At 36.7% G+C, this 21950-nt stretch overlaps 1 protein-coding gene across 1 annotated transcript in view; it reads left to right on the top strand.

Annotated features, from left to right (window-relative positions):
• Positions 1–21950, top strand: part of MALRD1 (MAM and LDL receptor class A domain containing 1) — a 232953-nt gene that overhangs the window by 96619 nt on the left and 114384 nt on the right. Inside the window, exons 25-27 of the mRNA XM_064703173.1 lie at positions 2377–2674; positions 19529–19774; positions 21431–21588. Of these exons, the coding sequence (XP_064559243.1) occupies positions 2377–2674; positions 19529–19774; positions 21431–21588 (702 nt within the window). The remainder of the gene's footprint in view (positions 1–2376; positions 2675–19528; positions 19775–21430; positions 21589–21950) is intronic.

Below are 21950 nucleotides of genomic sequence, written 5' to 3'. Positions count from 1 at the left end.
GATGTCAGGATCAGATCTTATTTCATTTTAACCATAAGAAAAATCTTGCTGCAGGAGAAGAGTTATTCTGGAAGTAAATGAGTACTCCGTGAGATTCAGATGAAGCTGCCAGTAAATGCAGTGTCTGATTTACAATGTCTTATGCAACTCATCCAAAGTAATAAACAACTATTTAATGGTTTCTGATTTTATGGAGGAAGTGTCTATAAGTGCAGTAAGAATTGCTTTTAAAAGAATAAAACTGCAAAAGGAAGGATGTGTAACAGAAGGCTTTGTTACCAGCTCTTCTCTAGAAAATGGAGAAGGGTAAGCCTTGATCTTCCAAAATATTTCAGCACATTCTGGTTACTTCAACTTGAATATTTCTTTGCAAACCTGGTTTTGATACATCTTCCTGGTTTTGATACATCTTTTATAGTCTTTGCTAAAAATATAATGCCCCAGAAACTTTAGCTATGCCTTATTTTGAAACTACAAAATTTACCTTTATACATCTAATAAGTAGGCCTCTCAAGAGGATATTTTTATGAGGCCATTTTTTCTAAAAGCTTTTGAAATTAACTGTTTGTGTGATCACAGACCTATGCTCATCAAATGAAGGTGGTCTTAGACTGAAATAGTTGTAAACAGTTTATTGGCTATGCAGGTGACCTCTCTGGGCAAAATGCCCAGTCATGAGCCTCTAGTTTCATTTACCTCATACTATTCCTGAGGAATATTCCTGAGCAGTTTATCTGTAACTTGGAAAGAGTTCTGCTTATGTTTGAGATTTCTAACCAATTCATTTTACTGAAACACTTCTCTCTGAAAAGTATGTAAATTCTTTATCTTTCCTGACTTAAGATCAGGAAGTATTAAACATAAAGGACTTGATTTATGATTCAAAAGAAAACTTGAATAATTATGATATTAAGTAGCAAAATTTAACCTAACCATTATAAAATTATCTTCAAAATTGGAAACATGTTAATTTTTCTATTGCCTAAAATACATATACTAAAAATATTCTGCTTGCACAAACATGGAGATCTTGACCTTTTGCTTCTAGCATCGTATTTATGAGTATCTCTTTCTCTGCATTACCTGGTTTTATGCTCTAAAAATAGCTTTTCCACTTTTTGACTTTTTTTTATGAAGCATAAAACATACGTAAAGAAATGCAAATAACTGAGAATGACTTGTTGACATCTGTACTGTTACATATCACACATTAAATGCAATTACGTGCTTGAAATATAACTATGGGAAACTGTTGTTTTTATCACATAGAAAATTATTTACAAAAGCAAACATGTTTACACACGTTGCACAGACCAAACTCTTGACATTGATCATATTTATGATATTTTACTTTTTGCAAGTTTTGAGCTGTTCTGAAATGTACTCATAGACAAATACCAAAGGAAGAGAAATAATTGGTATAGGAAATTGTATGAATGGAAAAAAAAAAGTCAAGATCTGAAACCTCATCTCATGAGATCAGAGAGTCCCCTGAAATATTTCACTCCTTCCTATGGGTTATTTGAGAAGAAAATGCTTCATCATATTACAACAGATTTAGTATGGCACCTTAGACCACTTCAAATCATTGAAAAATGAACATTTACATCAACTGGACTCGTTTTATGCATACAAAACAAATAAAGAGCAGTAACTATAAAGGGACATTAATGAATAAAAATATTTTGTCTATATACAAGACTTTCAGAAACAAAGCTGCACCTTCAAAATGAATAGAAATCTAAGACGGAATTGGAAAGAATTGAGAGTGCAGTTAAATGTGATGAATTTTCACAATGATCTTTTTATGTATGTATTTGGTTTTTTTATTTAAAAATTCCTGCATTTTTAATTAAAATAGATAAATAACTGTTTTGTAATCCAAGTACCTCTTATATATTTTAGTTTTCTTTGGTGTTATTTTTGCATATATCCATGTAAAAGTTTTCTTCCACTATAGATTGAATTTTCTAATTGCATATTCTATAGCCTAAATAAACACATTTTTAACCAGAAAATTGTTCAGTAAATGGAAGTTGCTTCCTATATTGTAAATGATGCTACTACATTCCTCTGTTTCCTTAAAAAATATTTTAGTTCTTTCACATTTAAATGCAAGAGTTATTCAAAGGGATGCAAGATCTGCTGCTGAATATTTTAATGCTGGTTTTGAAGTTTGGCTTATGGAATAGTTAAAGAATTGTAAATAGTAAGTTGTTCTGTTGCCTTTTGATTAAATTATTTTTCAATCAGTAAAATTAATGACTACTCTGGATGCTATTAGTAATGCTCAGTTTAAGAATTAGAGTCAATACAATAGCAGAATTTGACTGAAGTCACCTATTGCATACTTTATGCTCTTGTTTTTGCCTACAGATAATTTTCCATTATCATATGTTTGGAGCTCACATTGGATCGTTGATTATCTACCAGAGAACTACATTGAAACATGAAAAAATTCTCCTTAATCTTACTGGAAACCAGGGAAATTTCTGGCAGCGCAAGGCACTGACCCTGTCTGGAGATGGAGATGAAGATTTTCAAGTTGTCTTTGAAGGGGTCGCTGGAGAAGGTCCCAAAGATGGCATAGCACTTGATGACCTCACATTTTCCAGGGAGTGCTTACCATCCCAGGAATTTTTACCAGCAGAACCCACAAAGGTACCTCCAACAGGTATGTTCCAGCTATGGACAGTCTATATGTGTTTGGAAAGAAGGAATAGCAGCATTATTTCCATTTCTTTATCTCTCCTTCAAAAGAGAAATAGTATACATATCTTGCTAAAGAAATTCAGAAATTTTAACACTTTTAGGCAGCCCATGAAATTCTAATAAAATCATTTTATGAAATAGTTGTTTAGGTATTGAGTCAACTGTTGTGAATCTGCAAAGCTTCATGTCCAGCCATGTACACTTAGCCAATATCCTGCTTAATTCAGGAGGATTTGTTTATCAAAAGTTGTAAAATAGAGTTGTTGTAGAATAAAGAACTGAGTGGGACAGTTTGCAATAAGGCCAGCAGGCTTAAATGGTTTTTGGCTAGTAGGAATTGCCACTAATACTGGTTAGGCACCATATCCATCTTCTGCCTGTGTAGTACGGTGTCAACATCAGTGCAATTTTTTGCACCATCCTCACTTACTGCACTAGGGAAATAAAACTCAGGAAGCATTTACCAGAAATTATACAGTTTGGATGGGGATGGATCCAAATAACCCCAAGGTAAGAGCTACTCATGAAAGCACTGCTGCTGTAGGTTAGCAGTATTTGCTTGGACACAAATGATGAAGGAGAGACTCTTTTTGATGGAACAGGACTAATCTTTTTCCTCCTTCCACATTTATCACAGAGCTACTGAAATGTAACCCCCTGAAGTGGAATTTAGGAGATGCATTTTGTTCCTGGGTCTACTACAAATTTCCTGCATGGCTGCAGAAAGTCATTTTATCTCACGTCTCTGTCTTTCTGATCAATAAAACAAAGTTAATATTTCCCAGTGTCAAGGATTACCACGAGAATGGATCATTAATTTATGTGAGCAACTTTGCTTTGTTACTGCTGCTAATGAATAGCCTTCTCCTTTAGGATGTCAATATGCACTGCCCAGGCTTTGGGAAATAACACTGATGAGACTACACCAAACCTAAGAAATTGCACTGAACTTTGAGCACAGCATAAACAGGAAAGATATGGGCAAAATTTTCCAGACATCTCTCTGATAAGGTGCCAGTTCTAGTACTATTGGTTTCCTACTTCTGCCAAGCCAGTCATGGAAATTTATTGCAAATGAGATTTGTATTTTGAAGTTCAGCTTTATATGAACGTTACCCCAGGAGGAACACTAGCCAAGCTTTCTGATTCTTTATTTTTGTTGTATTCAGACTCTATCCTCTTAATGGGAGATGCAAGTCCCTGTGGCAATGTTAGAAGCTTTAAAAGCTTTGGCTTTGATGGTAAAGGATGTTCCAAAACACTTTTATGTTTTATAATAAAAAAGATACTAAAATCTCAGGAAAGAGCCTCCAGAGACTGATTTCTTGTGTAGCTCATATAAGATGTACTTTGTGAACTTCAGAGGTTCACAACACTTTAAGGTAATGGTTTAAATTCATCCTTACAACAAACCATATTTTTTATATTGACAAATTTTATTTGTTCAGGATAAGAATTTACATCACCCACTGAGGGGTTCAACTTACAGCTGCTACTTAGCAGTGGTATCTGTTTGTATCACTACTTGTAAGTGGGTCTGCTTCTGCCTGTAGAAATGTTCTGAACTGTGGCAAAATGCATGCTGGATGTTGTGAAAAGTGCTCTGTAATGCAACTTTTTAAAATAGAACTAGCTAAAATGGCCATGTTGATCAGCTGCAAAAATAGCTGTCCTAGACTTATCTGCTTATATGTAGAAACAACAGAAAGTTTAACCAAAAGTAAAACACTTCTATCCATTGATCAATTTTTTGGAAGTTTCTGAGGATAAAGAAGATCATGCAGCAAAGATCTGTCTCCTTCTTGTCTTCAGCTAGGGAATATATTTGCTAAGAAAATAAAAATACTTTTTCTTTAAGAGATAAACGCATAGTTTTTGAGATCTACTCTAATACAATTCCTTTTCAATTTTTTATTTGTTTTAGATAATATTTGTAATGCCCATATCAAAGGAGATTCTTCTGAGTCTTATTGAGCCATATCACTGTGTGAGACAAGTATACTAAGGAGTCTCTGCTTGTTATTTCTGTGCATGGAGTCATAGGGCAATGAATGCAGCGTAAAGATGAAATTGAACAGAACCACTAAATGTTCCCATCTGTGACACTGACTCACCTTTCAGAAGAATGTTTCCCTAATTCTGTAGAAACACCTTGAAATTCTACACATTAACAAAAAATATATTCTAAGGTGGCTGTTTATTTCAGCCAAACATGCAGTAATGTTTAAAAGCAGGAAGTAAACACTGGACTTCTAGAAAAATAATTTTGAAAGCTTGCATTGTAATTTCCTGTAAACTACAGGATACTGTAGATTTTTCTCAATATGCTGCTTAGCAACAACAATGCTGAACTGCAAAGCCACTGAGAGCCTCTTAAATTGCTGGGCCTGAGAAACAATAAACATCATTTTAGGCTGGCCCTTATCAAATTTTCATTGTATGAACATCAGTTTTTTGCTCTGTGTCACAATGGTATTGTGTGGAGGAAAATGCAAAGACAATTTTGTTTGAGAAATGTTATTTGTGCTTGTTGCTGTGCCTCTGCAGTGTGGTAAGATTTCTGAGTTAGGTTCTGCCTTGTGTAAAAGCCTGCCTGTATACACATCAGCCCAAGAAGAGACCCTGGCCATGCTGAACCTCGTGAAAGTTGCAGTTGTTTCTGTGTTTGGTTTGTCTGGCAAGGTTTTGGTGGCAGGGAGCTACAGGGGTGACTTTGTGAGAAGGTTCCAGAAGTTTCTCTCGTGTCAGACAGAACCAGCTCCAGGATGGATGCGCTGCAGGCCAGGGCTGAGCCCACCAGTGATGGTGGCAGCATTCCTGTGATGACAGATTAAAGAAAGGGAAAAGTTGCTGCACAAAAGCATTTGCAGCCAGAGAGAGGAGTGAGAATATGCAGGAGAAGGTGCCTTTGCTGGCACCAAGGTAAGGGAAGAAGGAGCAGGAGATTCCCCTGCAGCCTGTGGTAAATACCACAGTGAGTTGGGCTGTCTCATTGCAGCCATGGAGGTTAATGGTGGAATAATTATCCATGAATAATATTTTATACTTACTGTTGTTTACAAAAGAGACAGCATGGATTTGACAGTAATTTCCATGATCCCTAAACTTATTTTTCCTATCTTCTTTCTCTCCCTTCCCTCCTGCAGTGTTGTCACTGACTATAAAAATTGCAGATCCCTCCATCAGAGTTTCTGCTCATGTCTCCTTCCATTCACCTGGGAATACAACAGCTGCCAAGGGCTGCCTGATCAGATTAGCAGGCTACAATAAAGAGAAGTCATTCCAGAGACTAGGGAACTGCTATCTGCTGACTTCAGTTTTGTAGAGGAGACAGACAGTTATTTTCAGCAAATTAAAAGCAATTCACCAAAGTGTGGAACATGTTTTTGAGAACTTTGAGAACATAGGAATATTAACTGAGGATCACATCAAGGTCCATTTCACTTGATATCCTCTCTACTGCTGTCAGTGTGAGGATGAACACATATGATACTTCCTCTCAATGTTCCTAATATTTCCTTTTGAGGAGACCTTACGAACCAAATGTGGTTTTGGATATGTAGCATACCTTAATGTATTTGCCTTCTGTATAGAGCCTAGTTTCCCTAGAAGCACATTCACAAGTATAGCCCCCTTCTCATTTTTTGCAGCAACTTGTGCAGTTCTGCCACTTGCAGAGAAAGCAACCCTGTTTTTACCCTCTTTTTACTGAAAATGTGAACAGCCAAACACACCTACTCCATATTGTTCTCTATGCAATCATCCCTAAGCAACATCATACACTGAAGGAGTTTCAACTTATTTCTTACATGGAAACTATTCTTTATGTTTTCCTTTCTCTGACTTTAAAAAAATCCACTATACTCTTTTGGGACTGTAGAATCAGGTCTGTGCAGAGCATTTAGGAAATGAGTGACCAGTGGAATGATACTGTAACAAAATCGTTCCTTTTTCTCTCTTTCCTGATGAATCCTAAAACCTTGATTGTTTTGTCCTTTTTGAACATTAGGCTTTTATATTCCTGGAACTGTTTCTGTACTGTGCTGTGTCACTCTTTTAGAGTGGTAGTGATAGGATTCCAGAACCTGTGAAAGATGGACTATGTTATTCTCTGTATCTCAATAACATGACATTTCATTGCCAGTCACTCAAGGTTCAAATAATTTGGTAAATTGTGACAGTTTATCTCCATTACAGTTATAGAAAATAACTGGTGGACCTGTAGGGGTTGGATGTTCCAGGGATTATAATAATGTCCTGCAAAGGCAGCTGATGTCAGAAAGGTTTTTTAGTTCATATCTAGCACTGGGTACAGTCCCATTAAGCACGTTCATTTTCTCAAAAAACTTGTCCTATTATTCATAGTTTTCCCTAGCTTATATCACCCTGAATACCTTCAAATCACTGGAAAATTTTCTTAACTCATAACTCATGCACTTCCCTTGTCTTTTAAAAGTAAACAATAAAGATTACAGTCTTGCTGTTACTTTGCTCTTTCTTTAGGATTTTTTTTGTTTTAGTTGATGGGGGTTTTTTTGTTAGTTTTGTTTTGGGGTGTTTTTTGTTTTTTGGTTTTTTTGTTCCATACCAATTTTTAAATCATTTTAGTACAAATTTTTCCTTAACAAAAAACATTTAAAATACATAGGTTTTGGTCAGCAACATAATTAAAATAAAGATATACAAAGTAATGCAATGATCAGGAAACCAGATTTGACAAAAATATTTTTATTTGAAATATAGCTCAAAATTCTAGAGTATACTCTAAAGACCAAAGGATATTGCTGATATCACTCTTTCGCTGTTATAATTTTATCTATAAAAGTTTACAGACACATAAATAGAAATAACTTTGGCAGTTTTTGTAACTTATATATAATTACAAGAATAATAAAATTTTATGCTTCAGTGCATAATGTGACTGAAAAGAGGAAAAAAATCTCTTTATGCAGAACTAATCAAATAACAAAGCATTTATTGCTTCATTTAAAACAGCCAGCATTGACAATTGACTGAGAGAACAGGATGTGAAATGAATAAAGTAGTATTTCCAAAGCATTTTAAAACCAGTTCTGGGAAGAGAAAGAAATAAAAACAAACCTGAAATCAAACAAAAATAAACAATTAGCCCCAAAATGGCAACAAAAGCTTAACAAAAGCCAATCAACCAACTAAACAAGGACCCTCAACAAAAAACCCCAAACAAAACCAAACCTGTAAAGAGGAGTCAACATTTCTTTCAGAGATTGAATCTGACTTTGTAGTTGCCTTAATTACATACAGGAGATTGTGAAGTTTCTTTTATTCATTGGTACCTGAACATATTCTCAGATATATCTAGAATGAAGTTCCACACAGGAGGCAATTTTCATTTTCATTATACAATAATACAAAAGGTTTATCATTATGGTATTTTAAAACCAAGAAATCTACATGTTTAATTTCTTCTCTCTCGTTTCTGGTACAGTATACAATTCCTTCCATATTTTTCAGAAAAATGGTGGAAATACTGTAGATTATGTAGATTGGTTTAGGAGCTTGGTATAAAACTACTATATTTGAACATGAAGTAGTCATGACTACAGGTTACTTGAATTCAATTTCTACATTAATTGTCCACCTGTTATTATAAAAATGATCCTTTTTGTTGACTGTGAAGGAGAAAATATATAGCCCAGATTTTGGTAGTGTATTTTCTAATTATTTTGAGCTTTCTCCAACTAAATTCCAAATGTGTGTAACTTTACACAGATTGTACTTTATCACTGTACTTTATCAATTCAACTGGAAATATCTTGCACCAACTTTTTAATTGCACAGTTTCTTCTGCTTCTTTTTCTTGTACCGCGGACTTTATCTCCTTTTATTATGAGCTCTAAACTTACCATATTGTATAAAGGTTTGAAAGCAATGTCCACAATTGCTAAACTAAAAATGAAAATCACATATATTTTTACTGGTCTAATTTGGAAAATAATGACAAAAATTTAGAATGGGTTGCAATTTTAAGGGAAAAATATTTTTTCCACTATTCTATAGGGACTTAGGATACATTTCAGTCCATAACCAACTATGGCATTTGAACTTACAGTAAAGTACAGATAATTTGAAGGCATTTCCCATACTTTATTATAATTTTATGTCAAAAAACCAAAAATTTTTCCCTAGTTATTCTCAGACAGTGACATTAAAGCCCACAAATTCTTTGGATCAGTAGTCAGATGTGAGGACAGCCTGAATTGGGCCCATAACTGATTACAACTCTAGAAACAGGCAGACAGAATGTGATTAATGTCATCTCAGAACATGATTAATATCATCTAAGGTCCTTGGAGGTAGGGCATTGTCAGCCCTTGTTTTTCTGTTTCACAAAACTGTTTAACATCTTCAAAACTTTTTTTAGCTCTTGGGTCTCCACGGACTTGTTTCTGAGAAAGGTGTCCCAGAACAGGCATCCAAATACGTACAAGGTCAGGAGAAAAGAATTTCAGTGCTGGCAGTTTGATGAGAGTCTCTGAGCAGCAGGTGAGGGCAGGTATTTATATCTACATTCATAGTATGAGCTGGTAATTCCTTTTGGCAATGAGTAGCTGGGCTTTGGGAATTGCTTTTATAACCAAATTGCTCAAAAAATTGTAAGAGGAATTTCTGGCACTATATTTATAAAGGAGAACCCTCTTGAAGAGCCCTTCTCCTTCATCTTCTCTCTACTGGGAGAACTAAGTAAAATCTGAGCTTTCTCAGGACCACCAGTGCTACTGTCATTATTAGCTCTCATTATGAGACATTTCTCTATGTGTTACATGTTCCAGATTGAGAGCTGGCCTTCCCTTGGGTGAGCTGAGAGCATGAAAGCTCTTAATTCTGCTCTGCATACCAAGAACTAGATAAAAAGTTGCTCTTGTCTGTAATGACTTTTCTTTTTCTCACATATCTAAAAGTAGAGAAATGATGTAGTAGTGCAGAGGAGCCTTAGAAATACAGGATATTTCTACTATCAAGTCTTGCAGCAGCAAAAGCAATCTGAAAAAAAATTTATATTTCACAGAATCTAGTCCTATTTTATCTTCATGCAGTACACCTTTGCTGGGCATTTGAATTTTCTAGACATCCTGGAACAAAATTTCTATATGTGGTTAAGACTGAGGACAAGTGTGGTTGTTTATTCTCCTTCTCTAACTGTAGAAAACAAGATCTGACTCAAATGTTTTTTAAGTACATGCTTATCAATAGTCACTTTGGACTGCATTTTACATTACTAGCTAGGAATTTGCATTTTCAATATGATGTACTGTAGACAAAGGAAAACATTATTTTGAACAAGATGTTTGTAAACTTTATTTGAAAGTTCAGTTTATTTTTCATTGTTTATGTCATGGTTAAAGCCTGGCACAGAGCCAGTGCCCCCATGAAAATGCCCTCACCCTGGTGTCTGCTGTGAGATGTGACCAGGAATAAGCAAAACAGGCTTTAGCTTAAACATAAAGAACACTTTATTACCTAAACTACAGGAAAATAGGGAAAGACCATAAGGAAAAGAAAAAAAATTGAAAACCTTACAAAAACCACTTTCCTCCTCCCCACTACCTGACTTTCCCAATCCGATACATTCTCCCAAATCACCAACTGCCCAGCCTTGGCACCACACTTTAGTATACTCAAACTGCAGTTCATGAAGAGGAAAGGAGTCCTTCTTGTTCCATAGGCTTCCCCTGGAAACACACTGAAACCTCGTGTGCTTCCCTGTCACTTCGGCACCGCCCGGAAAAAAGTCCTTTTGCCGCTTGTGACATCTTCCTTCCATGCCCAGTGCTCTCACCACTGACGCATGGACCAGAGCTGCTTTTAGGGTTGTCTTTCAAGGATGCCTTGTCTCACTCCAAAAAGGCACAGTCTCTGCTTTGGGACATCTGTCCCCCCCATATTTTTCCAACCCCCTGGGGCCGGGGGGTCCTCACGATGAACCCTCCTGGTTCTGAGCCACTGCTTCCCCCTAAGTGCAGTCTCTGTGTCACAGGAACAACTGAGTCCATGGCCACAAGAAAAGTCCAGCCAAAAGGCCACTCCAAATCATCTCTCCCCATTCAATCATCTCCACGTTCTTCGGGCCAGGTCCTTGTCTCATCTCATCTCTCATCTCCCTTCTTATTCAGCTTCGAGGAGGATTAGCATTTTTTGCAAGGCCCCAATCATGAAAGAAAGGGGTTAAAACTTTCAGTCTCTGTCTGTCCCGGAGCGGCACTCCCACACACGCTGCCGCTCCGGCCGGGCACTCTTCCCCCCCCTTCTCCTCCTGGGCCGGCTGCTATCACATTCGGTGTCGCCGGCTCTCTCTCTCTCCCTCCTGGGGGGGGGGAATGGCTGCCCGAGGGCTGACTCCCTGGGATCTTCCACCCTTCCATCCTCGAAGCCTCCTCACCTCCCATCTCTGTCCAGGCCCAGGGCCTACCACGTGGCTGCCCCTCCCCCGCCCAGCAGCAGCGACTGGACAGGGGAGGGTGATCTGACCTCTTCGCCGCGACGTCCCAAGAGAGCCTGCCAGGGGCAGACCTCTGCTTTTTAACCCCTGTGTATTCTCGGAGGTGTGTCCAAACCCCACTGGCTACACCAGCTGCCAGTCTCAAACTCAAAACCTTCATTGGTTTGACCACAGCTTCCCAGAATTCCCACTTCCCAGAATTCCCACTTCTTCCTGGTCAAACCACCACAGTTTACATCATGAAAGATTTCAGGCAACTCACTGCACAGCTTCATTTTCATTATCTGATTTTTTTTTATTCTCAAATTTTTCAACAGAATATGACTTCCAAGTAAAATGCTATTTTAGCTTTCACAAGGTACCTCACTATCCCAAGATGTGCCTGGATGTTGTTTAGTGTTAGGATACGCAAAGTTAATACACAAATAAGATGTATAAAACTGTTAACTGTCAAAATTTATTAAGCATTCTTGTCTGTGGAAGGACCACAATAATTTTTTGCTTAAAATCAGATCAGCCCCTTGGCCCATCATCCATGTTGAAGACAGAGGCAATGAATGTGTTAAACACCTCTGCCTTGTCCCTGTCCCTGTTTGTGAGGAGCCCATCCTTGTCCTGTAGTGGGTCAATTGTCATTATTATGTTTGAAGAAACTCTTCTTATTTTCCATCCACAGCTCTGCTCAACTGAGCCTTTGCCACATATTTTTTTCCCCTACAGTGGAAAGCAGCATCTCTGTACTTTTCCCACGTCACCTGCCTTTGCTGCTGCTGGCCATACACCTTCTTTTTGCCCTTTTTTCCAAGGGAAGATTCCTGTCCAACCAAGATGGCTTTCTGCTTCACCTGCTTGAGTTCTGACACTTGGGAATTGCCTGCTTCTGTGCCATTATTAGGAGATGATGTTTAGAAAGTGACCAGCACAGATGGACCCCAGGACTTGCAAAAACAGTTTCTCAGGAAACCCTAATAACTAATTCCCTGAGCAGTCTGAGGTCAGCTCTCCTCAGGTCCAGAGTTGAGGCTTTGGCAGTTCTCCTGTCAACAATAATCCACTCTGCTCATGAGATCCACTCTGATGACAAGCAGTAGATCAAGGAATTTGTCAAAGCTTCAAAAGAAGATTGCGTAAGAAATTACTCAGCATCAATTGGACTTAGAGATGAAGGTTTGGGCTAGGTAAATATGAGGGGTTTAGGTAGTGTCATTTTCTGGGTTTCAGGACTGTTGGTACTTTTCTCTGTATTTCCCTTGGCTTCCTTTCCAAGCAGAGGAAAGCTGAATGGCAGAACTTACATGGTAAGCTCTGTGGAAATCCTGTGGAGTGGCATCAAGCAATTTCATCAGGGCTGTGTTTCTAACCATGAGCTGTTCTGTTCTTTTCATGTTCAGTCACTTGCTAAGCACACGTGCTACTCCTTCTCACCTCAAAGTGTGCTGGTAAACGTGAACATGTGCTGAATGACGGTGCAGATAATAAAGTTATTAATGCTTTCAGGAATAAATGACTGTAATGGATTGGATTAATGACTGGAAAAAAGATAAGGAAACAAATTCCTTAATGGCACTAGGAGACAGTGTAACAATATTTTGGCATAACAGTGCCAATAGTAATTCTTTCAGAGTTATTTCAGAACCACACCTCAAAGCACTTTTGCTGACTTTATAGGTAAAATTTTAGTCTTTTTCTTTCAGTGTCTGAGAACAAACATGTGACTCAAAGGAAGGAAAAAGCTAATTATAATTGAAGCTACATTTCTACAAGATACTGTGTGATTAAGGAGTTTGTTGATATCTTTCTCCTCCATCAAGCATAAGGCATTTTTCATTTTCCCGTTGACCTCTTCAGTGGAGGCTTAAATGGGTGCAGAAGGCTGTTCAAGACATCAATGAAATCTTTTAATCATCACATACTCTTCAGAGGAAGGTGGTAAATACAGTAATCCTGAAATTTATTCCTGAGTAATGACAGATGAGGATTCATAGGGGTCATGGCATTTAATTTAATCAGTTTGGGGCAGTTTTCGTTTCTCCTACACCTGACCCTTACTCACATATGTCTGAAAAGTTTTAATATAGCTATGTTTAAATGTAATTTTCCATAGAAACTCTGAGCAGATTATGTTTCTTTCAGCTCTTTCTCTCTTTAATCCCATCTGTATGCAAGTGGGAATTCTCCAGAACAATTTCCTTTGTACTTTACATTTGTATTATTGAATATTACTACTGATTCAAGGGAAGAGGTAGACGTTCATAAATAGTATAGAACCCCAGCTGATAATAGATGTATTTTTTGTTATCTTTCCCTTTGAATATTGAACAGTTATATGCCAAATTAAGGATGTGACTGAACCACCTCATAGTGTCTAACATGTTGATGAAAATGCCATTTTCTGGAGAACATCTGAGGTCTTCTGGATGTATAATAGGAAGACTTTTTACTTCTTATTCTATGTGTTTTACATGCCTTTTTTTTTTTGCCAGAGAAAGGTTTCTCAACATAGTTTTGTTCATACTTTCAGTTCTGGAACCAGTGTTTCTCAGGTTCTGGAACTCCGTGTTAACTATCCTCTCTCACCAAGGTTGAATCTTGCCAGAACAGTGTCCTCTGGTCTCAGAGTCGGGGCTCTGAATCTAAATTAGAGCTCGTTGGTCAGGCTTTGAGCAGGATTTGAGGGAAGTGCTTTCCACCTGTCACATTTACTGAGCAGCTCTGGCAAGTTGTACAAAGGTGATTTATCACTGCACTGCAGCTTCACCTCCCACTGTAGGCTTTGGTCAACAGCTTGGGGTATGGTGGAGAATATGAAACAGTCACATATTCCAGTGCAGCCAGTGAAGATCTCCCCCACTTCAGAATCAGTTATAACATAATAAAATGCTTTTAGTTCACTGTTTAACCAACTTTTCATTGATCTCCTTGTAGAAATTCCTTCTAACATATCTCAGCTATCCAGTTTGTGCAACTCATTTCTCATGCTCAAACTGTTCTCATCTATGCGTTTCTGCTTTACTTCAAGCCGTACTTGAGATTCAATCTCCAGGCTTTTCTCCCATCAGAAATGCAGCCAGTGACACCACTGACCAGCTCTCAGCACCAGGAAATGCAGATACCATGCCTTCTTCCACTGTCCAAACAATCAGATGGCAGTTGGACCATTAAACCAGAGATCACAACTGAATATTTTGGTCTCTAAGGTAGAGATGTTATGCACCAGTCCAGGCTCTCATAAAAGCAGTGTTACGTTGATCTGCTTCAGGCAAAATGTCAGTCAATAGTTGTATAGCATTTCACATGAGCTTCAAGTTGTACTTCTAAAGGGCATGAGGCAAATTTTTGACATATTTTAAAGACTGTGGATCTGATATCTAAGGAATATTTATTTTTCTGTGTCTTTACTAAGGAATTCAGGCAGTAAATAGATTGAGATTTCATTTATTTGAGCCAGAACATGGCAACCCAAAATTTTGTTCAATATAATTTTATTTTGGATTTTCACTAAGATTAAACTCAGGAGTGAGTTAAGCTTTTCACTTTAGCTGGTATTTAGTCTTTCTCACTGTAGTAGATGCTATGAATATAATGAATATTATATGATTAATATGATTGTTTTTGGAAAAGCTTTGCCTAAAAACTAGATGTAAATTATTTTTCTCTTAGCATTTCTAAGTCCATCCTCAAGAAGATAGGTTATAAATTTCAACATGGCTTTGGAAAGGGAAGACTGTATAAAAGAACTGATGTATCACAGTTCTCATTAAGTGTGTGTCCTGTTACAACAATTTTCCTGGTTTGTCCTTTTCTTTATGTTGGAGACATGGAGCAGCTGATTAGCACTGGAATAACAATATTAACATGTACTGCATCTCTTGTTTCACTTTGCTGGCAAGGAGCAAACCAGTCTATGCTATTGCAATGTATCTTTCATGAATCCAGGCCTAGGTCTCTTATTCTCCAGTATGGGGATTTAACACCTGAAGAAAGTAACTAAAAATTTCCTTTTAAGTTGCCCAACTAGCATGTTTTACAGAATATATAGGTGTAGAATTACTCAAGCAACATGGAAAGTATCCACCATTTCTGTTACTGAAGATATTGGTATGCCAGCACTGTAAGAGTGGGGGAGTTAAAAAGACCCTGTGCCTCCTTCTCTAATCAAAATCTGTTCTTTTCATTTCTTGTGAATGCACATTCACACGCGTCTAAGCAGTTGAAACTGAATCTTTTGATCTTTATAATTGTTTCTAGCATTGTCCTGCTTATGGTATATGCAGTAAACTCAGTATGAAGAGGCACTGAGTAGCCCCTCTTGCCTTCAGGTCAAAATTTCTGGTAATCTTAAATAAAGCAAAGCACCAGGTTATGACCCATCGAATGTGTCACAGATTGGGTATGTCTTAAAGAGTATTGAGTGACTGATAAAAATCAATACTTTTCTAATAACAAAGTTCCAACAAACAAAACAAAGAAGTTTCTTCAGTGCTCTGTCATGGACTATTGTATTGAACAGCAATATCCTACCTTGCTGTTTATGTTTTTGTTTCTTTTTGGTAATTACTGCAAAAGATTTCTCTTGTGTTTGTGTGTGGGAATGGTCAAGATAAGAAATTGATTGAGAAAGTTTTGGTTGTTGGAGCTTTCGTCTGCTCTTTGTTGTGGCAGTAACTTTGACAGTTAACAGTTTCTTCTAAAATTCCCTTGTGCAAAGGAACTCAAGCTGTTGTTTTTCTAACTTTCAGTTGTTCGGAATGCAAATCAATATGTCAAAGTACTTGCAATGCTTACAAAACCAAATGTTTGCACTCAATTTGAGAAAATAAAGCCTTTTCCCTTAAAAAAAACACCAAAACACTGATATACTCTAATACTTTTTAAGTCTTTTTTTTCCCTGACACCCCAACCTGAAAGTCTTTCAAAATTATTTTAATTTCTAAAGTTTTGCTTTTGCAATGAGATGCATTTTTCACATTCCTGCATTGACAAGTCAATATTACTATGCATCATCAACAGTGATGAAAGCACTTTTATCTGTGTCCTTGGGCTATAGTAGTGAGATACTAGAGGAAAGATGTTCTTGTTAACAAATTATTTTTTTAAGGACACATAGATTTCAGTCATACAGTAATGTCAACTCAGAGCAAGAAGGATAATGGAGTAATTTTTACAGGGAAAAACTCAGAGATCTAAATTATCCAGGGAGCTCCTCTCCCTGGGATGTCACACTCAGTCTGCTGATTAATTACTCTGGCCTCTGTACCAGACTATGGTTCTACAGGAGCTCTAGCTTTGATTTCTAGCCATGTGAATGTAAATAAAATCTTCTGAAAATATTTTGAAGCAGCTCTAGATTTTCACACCTATTGATGGATTATTCCAATAATTGTAAACTATCTCATTCATTTGATTTGGTTTTGGTTTGGAAAACATCAATGCTGATGCTATTAAATAGATTGAGTTTAAGAAGATTAACAACTTTTTAAATTTAACAACTTTATAATAATCCTAATTAGAACACATTCTGGCCACTTCTAGAAAGGATAACAGAAGTATTTTTATGAATACATTAATAGCAAAAGGAGTGGCAAGGAAAACCTCCATTCTTTATTGGATGCAGGGGGGAATACGAGAAAAATTGAGGAAAAGGCTGAGTATTTGACACCCTCTTTGCCTCAGGTTTCAATAATAAGACAGGTTGTCCTCAAGAAAAATTTATTTTCTCTCTTGATGTTGGCAGGTAAATTTAATTGTTTTTTCAAAATACATTTAAGAAAAACACCCTTTTAAAATAAGGAGATTAATCCTTCTCCTAAAACATGATTAAAAATATAAATGTTTTACTTGTTGATTTTGCTCAGGGTATATGAACAAGGGGATTATTAAGTGGTGCAGCTGTTTTCTTCTGTTGTATAAATCCTCCTCAATTCAAAGATTATTTATCTGAAGGATGCATATAACGATAAGATAAAAGATATTTATCTGAAAGGGGCTCTAACAGCCCCTAAGGCTCTACTGCAGCCTAGTGTGTCTATGCAGCTACCACAAAGGACAAAAATCTACCCACAAATAATCTTCAAGAAATACTGATTGGAGGAAATATTTACTGAACCTTGCTACGGAGAAATTTCTCTCAATTAAATACCTCTCTCATACCCACAGGAATCTATAGAACAGAGTGTTTGAACAACTAACATTAAGAAAAAGTAGGGAAGAAAGAAAGACAGCTCTAAAAAATTCTTTTTCCTGTCGTTTGGTTTTTTTTTGGGGAGGAGGGAAGGTTGTTTGTTTGTTTGGTGAAGTTTTTTTTTCCCGACAGTTTTAAAGCCTTAGAAATGACATTTAAAGAGAAGCTAAACTATGGAAGGACATCCAGAAGCAAGTCACGTTACAGACTCAGGCAGTGTAATATCATTCATTACACATGCTTGGAAAGTTTCATTCATGCCAGGATTCAAGACGGATTTTTTTGTTTTTCCTCAGGAAACAAAGACTTCCACTTTTCAACTCTGCTTTTTTTTTTAAACCTGAAATGGAAAACAATGCTACAAAGGAACCTCAAAATTCTATAGTTATTGAAATTATTGATCATTGAACTGCAAGGGAAAATATTTTAAGGCATGAATTGCATCCTGAAATTTAAATTCCTAGTTTGTTGACAAAATAAATATTTTGCTAAATTCTTACTGCAATCACTTAAAAGAAAGGTGATTATAATAACTAGCTCCTAAAAACAAATGCCATTTAAATTAGGCAGCAATTTTATAATAAATCTCTGTCAGTCACACAACAGAGATGACTGAAATTCTGAAGAAGATTGATAAGAGTTTCTGATGGCCACTGACTGAATCATTGATGGTATTGCACCATTCTTTTGACCAGGACCATTTTCAGAGATTGCGTAATAATAAAATTCTCACCTATGCTTTTGTAAACTTTTAGCTTTGAATTTCAAACAAGTCTTTTTCTTCTGGTCAGAGATCACCCATTTTTCTTGTCTCTAGATCTGGAGATCTTTGCCTGATATTATTACCAACCTGATACATATTTTTATGTTGCTAAGAAATCAGGAATTAAAATTTAATAATTTCCCTGCAAATCTTGCTAGATATTGCTATCATATTCCAGTATGTTTGTATTTTAAATTTCTTTTAATAAGAATTGCATTAGAAGGATTTTAACTTGAAGAGGAGAGGTTAATGCTTGTTTTCTTTAGTTGATATCTAGAAATCAAGTGACTTGTTTTCACTTTACCGAAAACAAGGGTTCTAACAACATTTTTTCAATTTGGAGTATTTGTAATTTAGAGTCTGGCTGAAACAAATGCCGTGGGATGGAGGTTGCCAACATGACAACTGAATACCCCATTTCTTATCCTCTTTCTACTAATAAATCTGTTTTTCAGACCTCTTGATAAAATCCAGCCTTATGTCAATGTCATTTAGATCCTTTAAATTAATACAGTTTTACAATTAATTAATTAAAAACTAAATTAATGCAATTAATACAATTTTAGCACTATGTGATTTTCAGTATCAATTAACTCAGATTCTCCCTGTACTTCTGTAACTTTTAGACACGTACATATTCTAATTTTGTCTGTTGAGCTCATATATTCCTACTCCTATTTTTAAGTAAAATTATTCTTGTTCATTTTTTTCTGGCACAGCAGAATGTACAAAGTAAATGGGAAGGGGTCAGTTTTAGAATGTTGTGTTTCACCTCTTGATTACAGAATCTACTGAAGTTATTCGGAGTCCTGCAGAAACTGATCTAAAATGAAAACATGAAACTTGGAAATAGATCCTGTGTCTGAGTCCTGCAATCTTTAGGCTGTACAATAGTAGAATTATCTCTCAATAATGGCAGGAAGACTGCACAAAAAGGACACCATCAACCTACTGAACTCATAAAAAAAATCCATTAAAAGGCAAACCTCTGTAGTTAAAAGAAAAGTTTCTTCTTCCAAATTAGGGCTCCTAAGTAGGCTCAACTTTGCAGCTAAGATAAAATGATTCAATCCAACACCACATGAAAGGAGAATGCCAGCAATTAAGTCAGACTAGAAAGCTTTGTTAGTGATGGAATGCCTGGCTGGAGCTTGCCCTCTGAGGCTTTACAAGGGAAACAGTCATTTATTTAGGCAATCACTTGACAAAATACAAAAGAAATAAACTGATAATGGATTGGTACTTCAGGGGAACCAAAGGCTTTTAATAAAACTGCTCTGGACCACCCTCCTCCTCCTAAATATTAAGCTCTCTGAAATGTAACCTTCCAGTAACCTTGCTGGGATGCACGGCGCTGTGATTCACCAGGACACCCTCATTCTTCTCTTTTCAGGCTCCTGCTCACATGGCCATAGGCAGTGCCAGAATGGCAAGTGTTACAGAGCAGAACAAAGCTGTGATTTTGAAGACAACTGTGGGGATAATACAGACGAGAGTGAATGTGGAACTTCCTGCACCTTTGAGAACGGCAGATGTGGCTGGCAAAATTCCCTGGCTGACAATTTTCGCTGGGTGCTGGGGGTCAGCTCGCCTCAAAGCCTCAGACCTCCCGGGGACCACACGCTTGGAAACAGAACTGGTATGGTGTTAGCTCACAAGTAAGGGATAATTGTCTTCATGAAATGTCTCATGTCTCCACAGGCAGCAGGGGAGTTCTAAAATCTCTAATCAGGGTGTCATTTTTAATGAACAAGATGTATTACAATAGAAAAATATGAATTACCATTGTACAATAATTTTAATGTAGGAAAATTGAATCTTAGTTGTTTTTTATATGAGTCAGGCAAGATAATTTGATATCTGTCTAGAGAGAGGCATTTGGTCTGGCTGCAATTTGCAAAGGTGAGTTAGCTCAGCTCTGAGATCCACTGGGTCCCACTCCTCCGGAGCCTGAGGTCATTTTCAGGAACATCTACAGTTTCCCATAGTGACTATTCATACTTTAATTTTAGATAATGTTAAATAAGTAAATTTAAGGAAACAAATCTCCTTTGTTAGTGCATGTCCTGGTTTGTTTTGGCCAAAGCACTCAGTTATCTGCTCTTGTTCTTGCTACAAGCTCTGTGTGTTCATACTTTGCTTTTGAAGGTCCTATAGCTCAGACAAAGATGTCACCAAAGCTGAGCTCAGAACTGACTTTGAATTGAAATACTCACAGCAGAGTTGCACAAAGACATGATAGCAGTCAATGAATGTTTACACAAACTGCTGAAGGACAAAACCCAATGAACTTCAAAATACGTAGGAAAAAAAGTCATTTGCATTGTCAGTAATATATATTTTTAAGGTATTATCACAAATACACCACTACACTAGTTAAATACATGCTTGACCTCAGATTTTGGATCCCATAGCACCATGGCAAACATCTATGGTCGTATCTGAGCCAGGGAACTGTCAAAATTAGAATGAACCCATTTGTTTCTGCATTATCTAGTCAACTAAATTTTTTTTTCCTAATTCATATACAAACATTAGTAGATGTGCAATTAAAATTTTTGTGTTATTTATAATGCATTTTGTTTATGTCAAATACACATTTCTTATTTGTACAAAGGAAAAAAATGAATTTGAAAACTTGGGAGAATTTTTTATGCTTCTGATTAAAAATAAAGATGGAAGACTCAAGGAACATATCAGTGTTGAAAAATACTAACTCTAGGCATCTAATTTTGCAATTTCATCTGACTAAATAATTTATATGTTCATTAATATTCCAAGAGAGTAAAAATGACCAAAGGAAATATGAACCATTAGGGATACCTAGTGATTTATACACGCATAATTTTTTTTTTCCTGTTCCACAAGTTTTTATATAGTGTGACTCGCTGTTTTGAAGATTACCTTTCAGGAGACTTTATCCTGAAATTTATCATGATGTGGCTATTTTTTGATGTATTGTCAGAATTGCAGCTACTGCAGTTCAGCAGGGATATGTAATCCAAGTAGCCAGAAAAACATAGAAGTGTTCCCAGTCTTCTACACAGGTCCACCCAAAACTTAAGCTGCTACCACCAGTTTATTCCTTTTATTCCTATTATAAGAAGTGCACAAGGAATGGGAACTGGTCATTTTGTCTCCTGAGTTGGTCATTTTTTCTCCTGAGCTGAGGTTCACTAGTATGAGACTTATGAGGGAAGGATTCTTCATACATCCCTGCCTTTACTTTGCTGAGTTTTGAAATCTAATTTGAAAATGTAAAACATTTTTTCAGTAATACATCATTTAATTTCAGGACATTTCCTATATCTTGAGGCCACTGCAATAAGCCTAATAAATGAAAAAGCCCATGTGAAGAGTTCCATATGGAAAGAATCAAGTGGGAGTTGTGTGATGAGCTTCTGGTACTTCAAGTCATCAAAAGCCATGGGACACCTTCAGGTTCTGATTAAGGTAACAAAAACCCCCTTTTCTTTTGAATATATTATACCTGTAAGGGTGTTTGTGCTCAGCGCTGTGACATTCTCTTGTTTAGCTGACAGACTGGAGAGCTCCCACGCACCTCCTGGTTTTGTGCTGGTTTTTATTACTCCAGTCTCTTAATGCTTTTAGCATTTCTCTTCCAAGAAAAGCCATCTGAAAAGCCAAAGAAAATCTTTTCAAATCCTATTTTTATTTTCCCCTCTTCACATATAGTACCTTTCCCTTTGATTTTTTTCATGTGAGGCTCTTTTCATATTTTGCTGACATCCTTATTGGTATTTATTAGTGTACTGCTCTATTGTTCTTATGGGATGACACACAAAAGAAATTAT

The sequence above is a fragment of the Zonotrichia leucophrys genome, chromosome 2 (assembly GCF_028769735.1).
Source record: "Zonotrichia leucophrys gambelii isolate GWCS_2022_RI chromosome 2, RI_Zleu_2.0, whole genome shotgun sequence".
Lineage (NCBI taxonomy): Eukaryota > Metazoa > Chordata > Aves > Passeriformes > Passerellidae > Zonotrichia > Zonotrichia leucophrys.
This window is presented reverse-complemented; position numbering and strand designations above follow the sequence as displayed.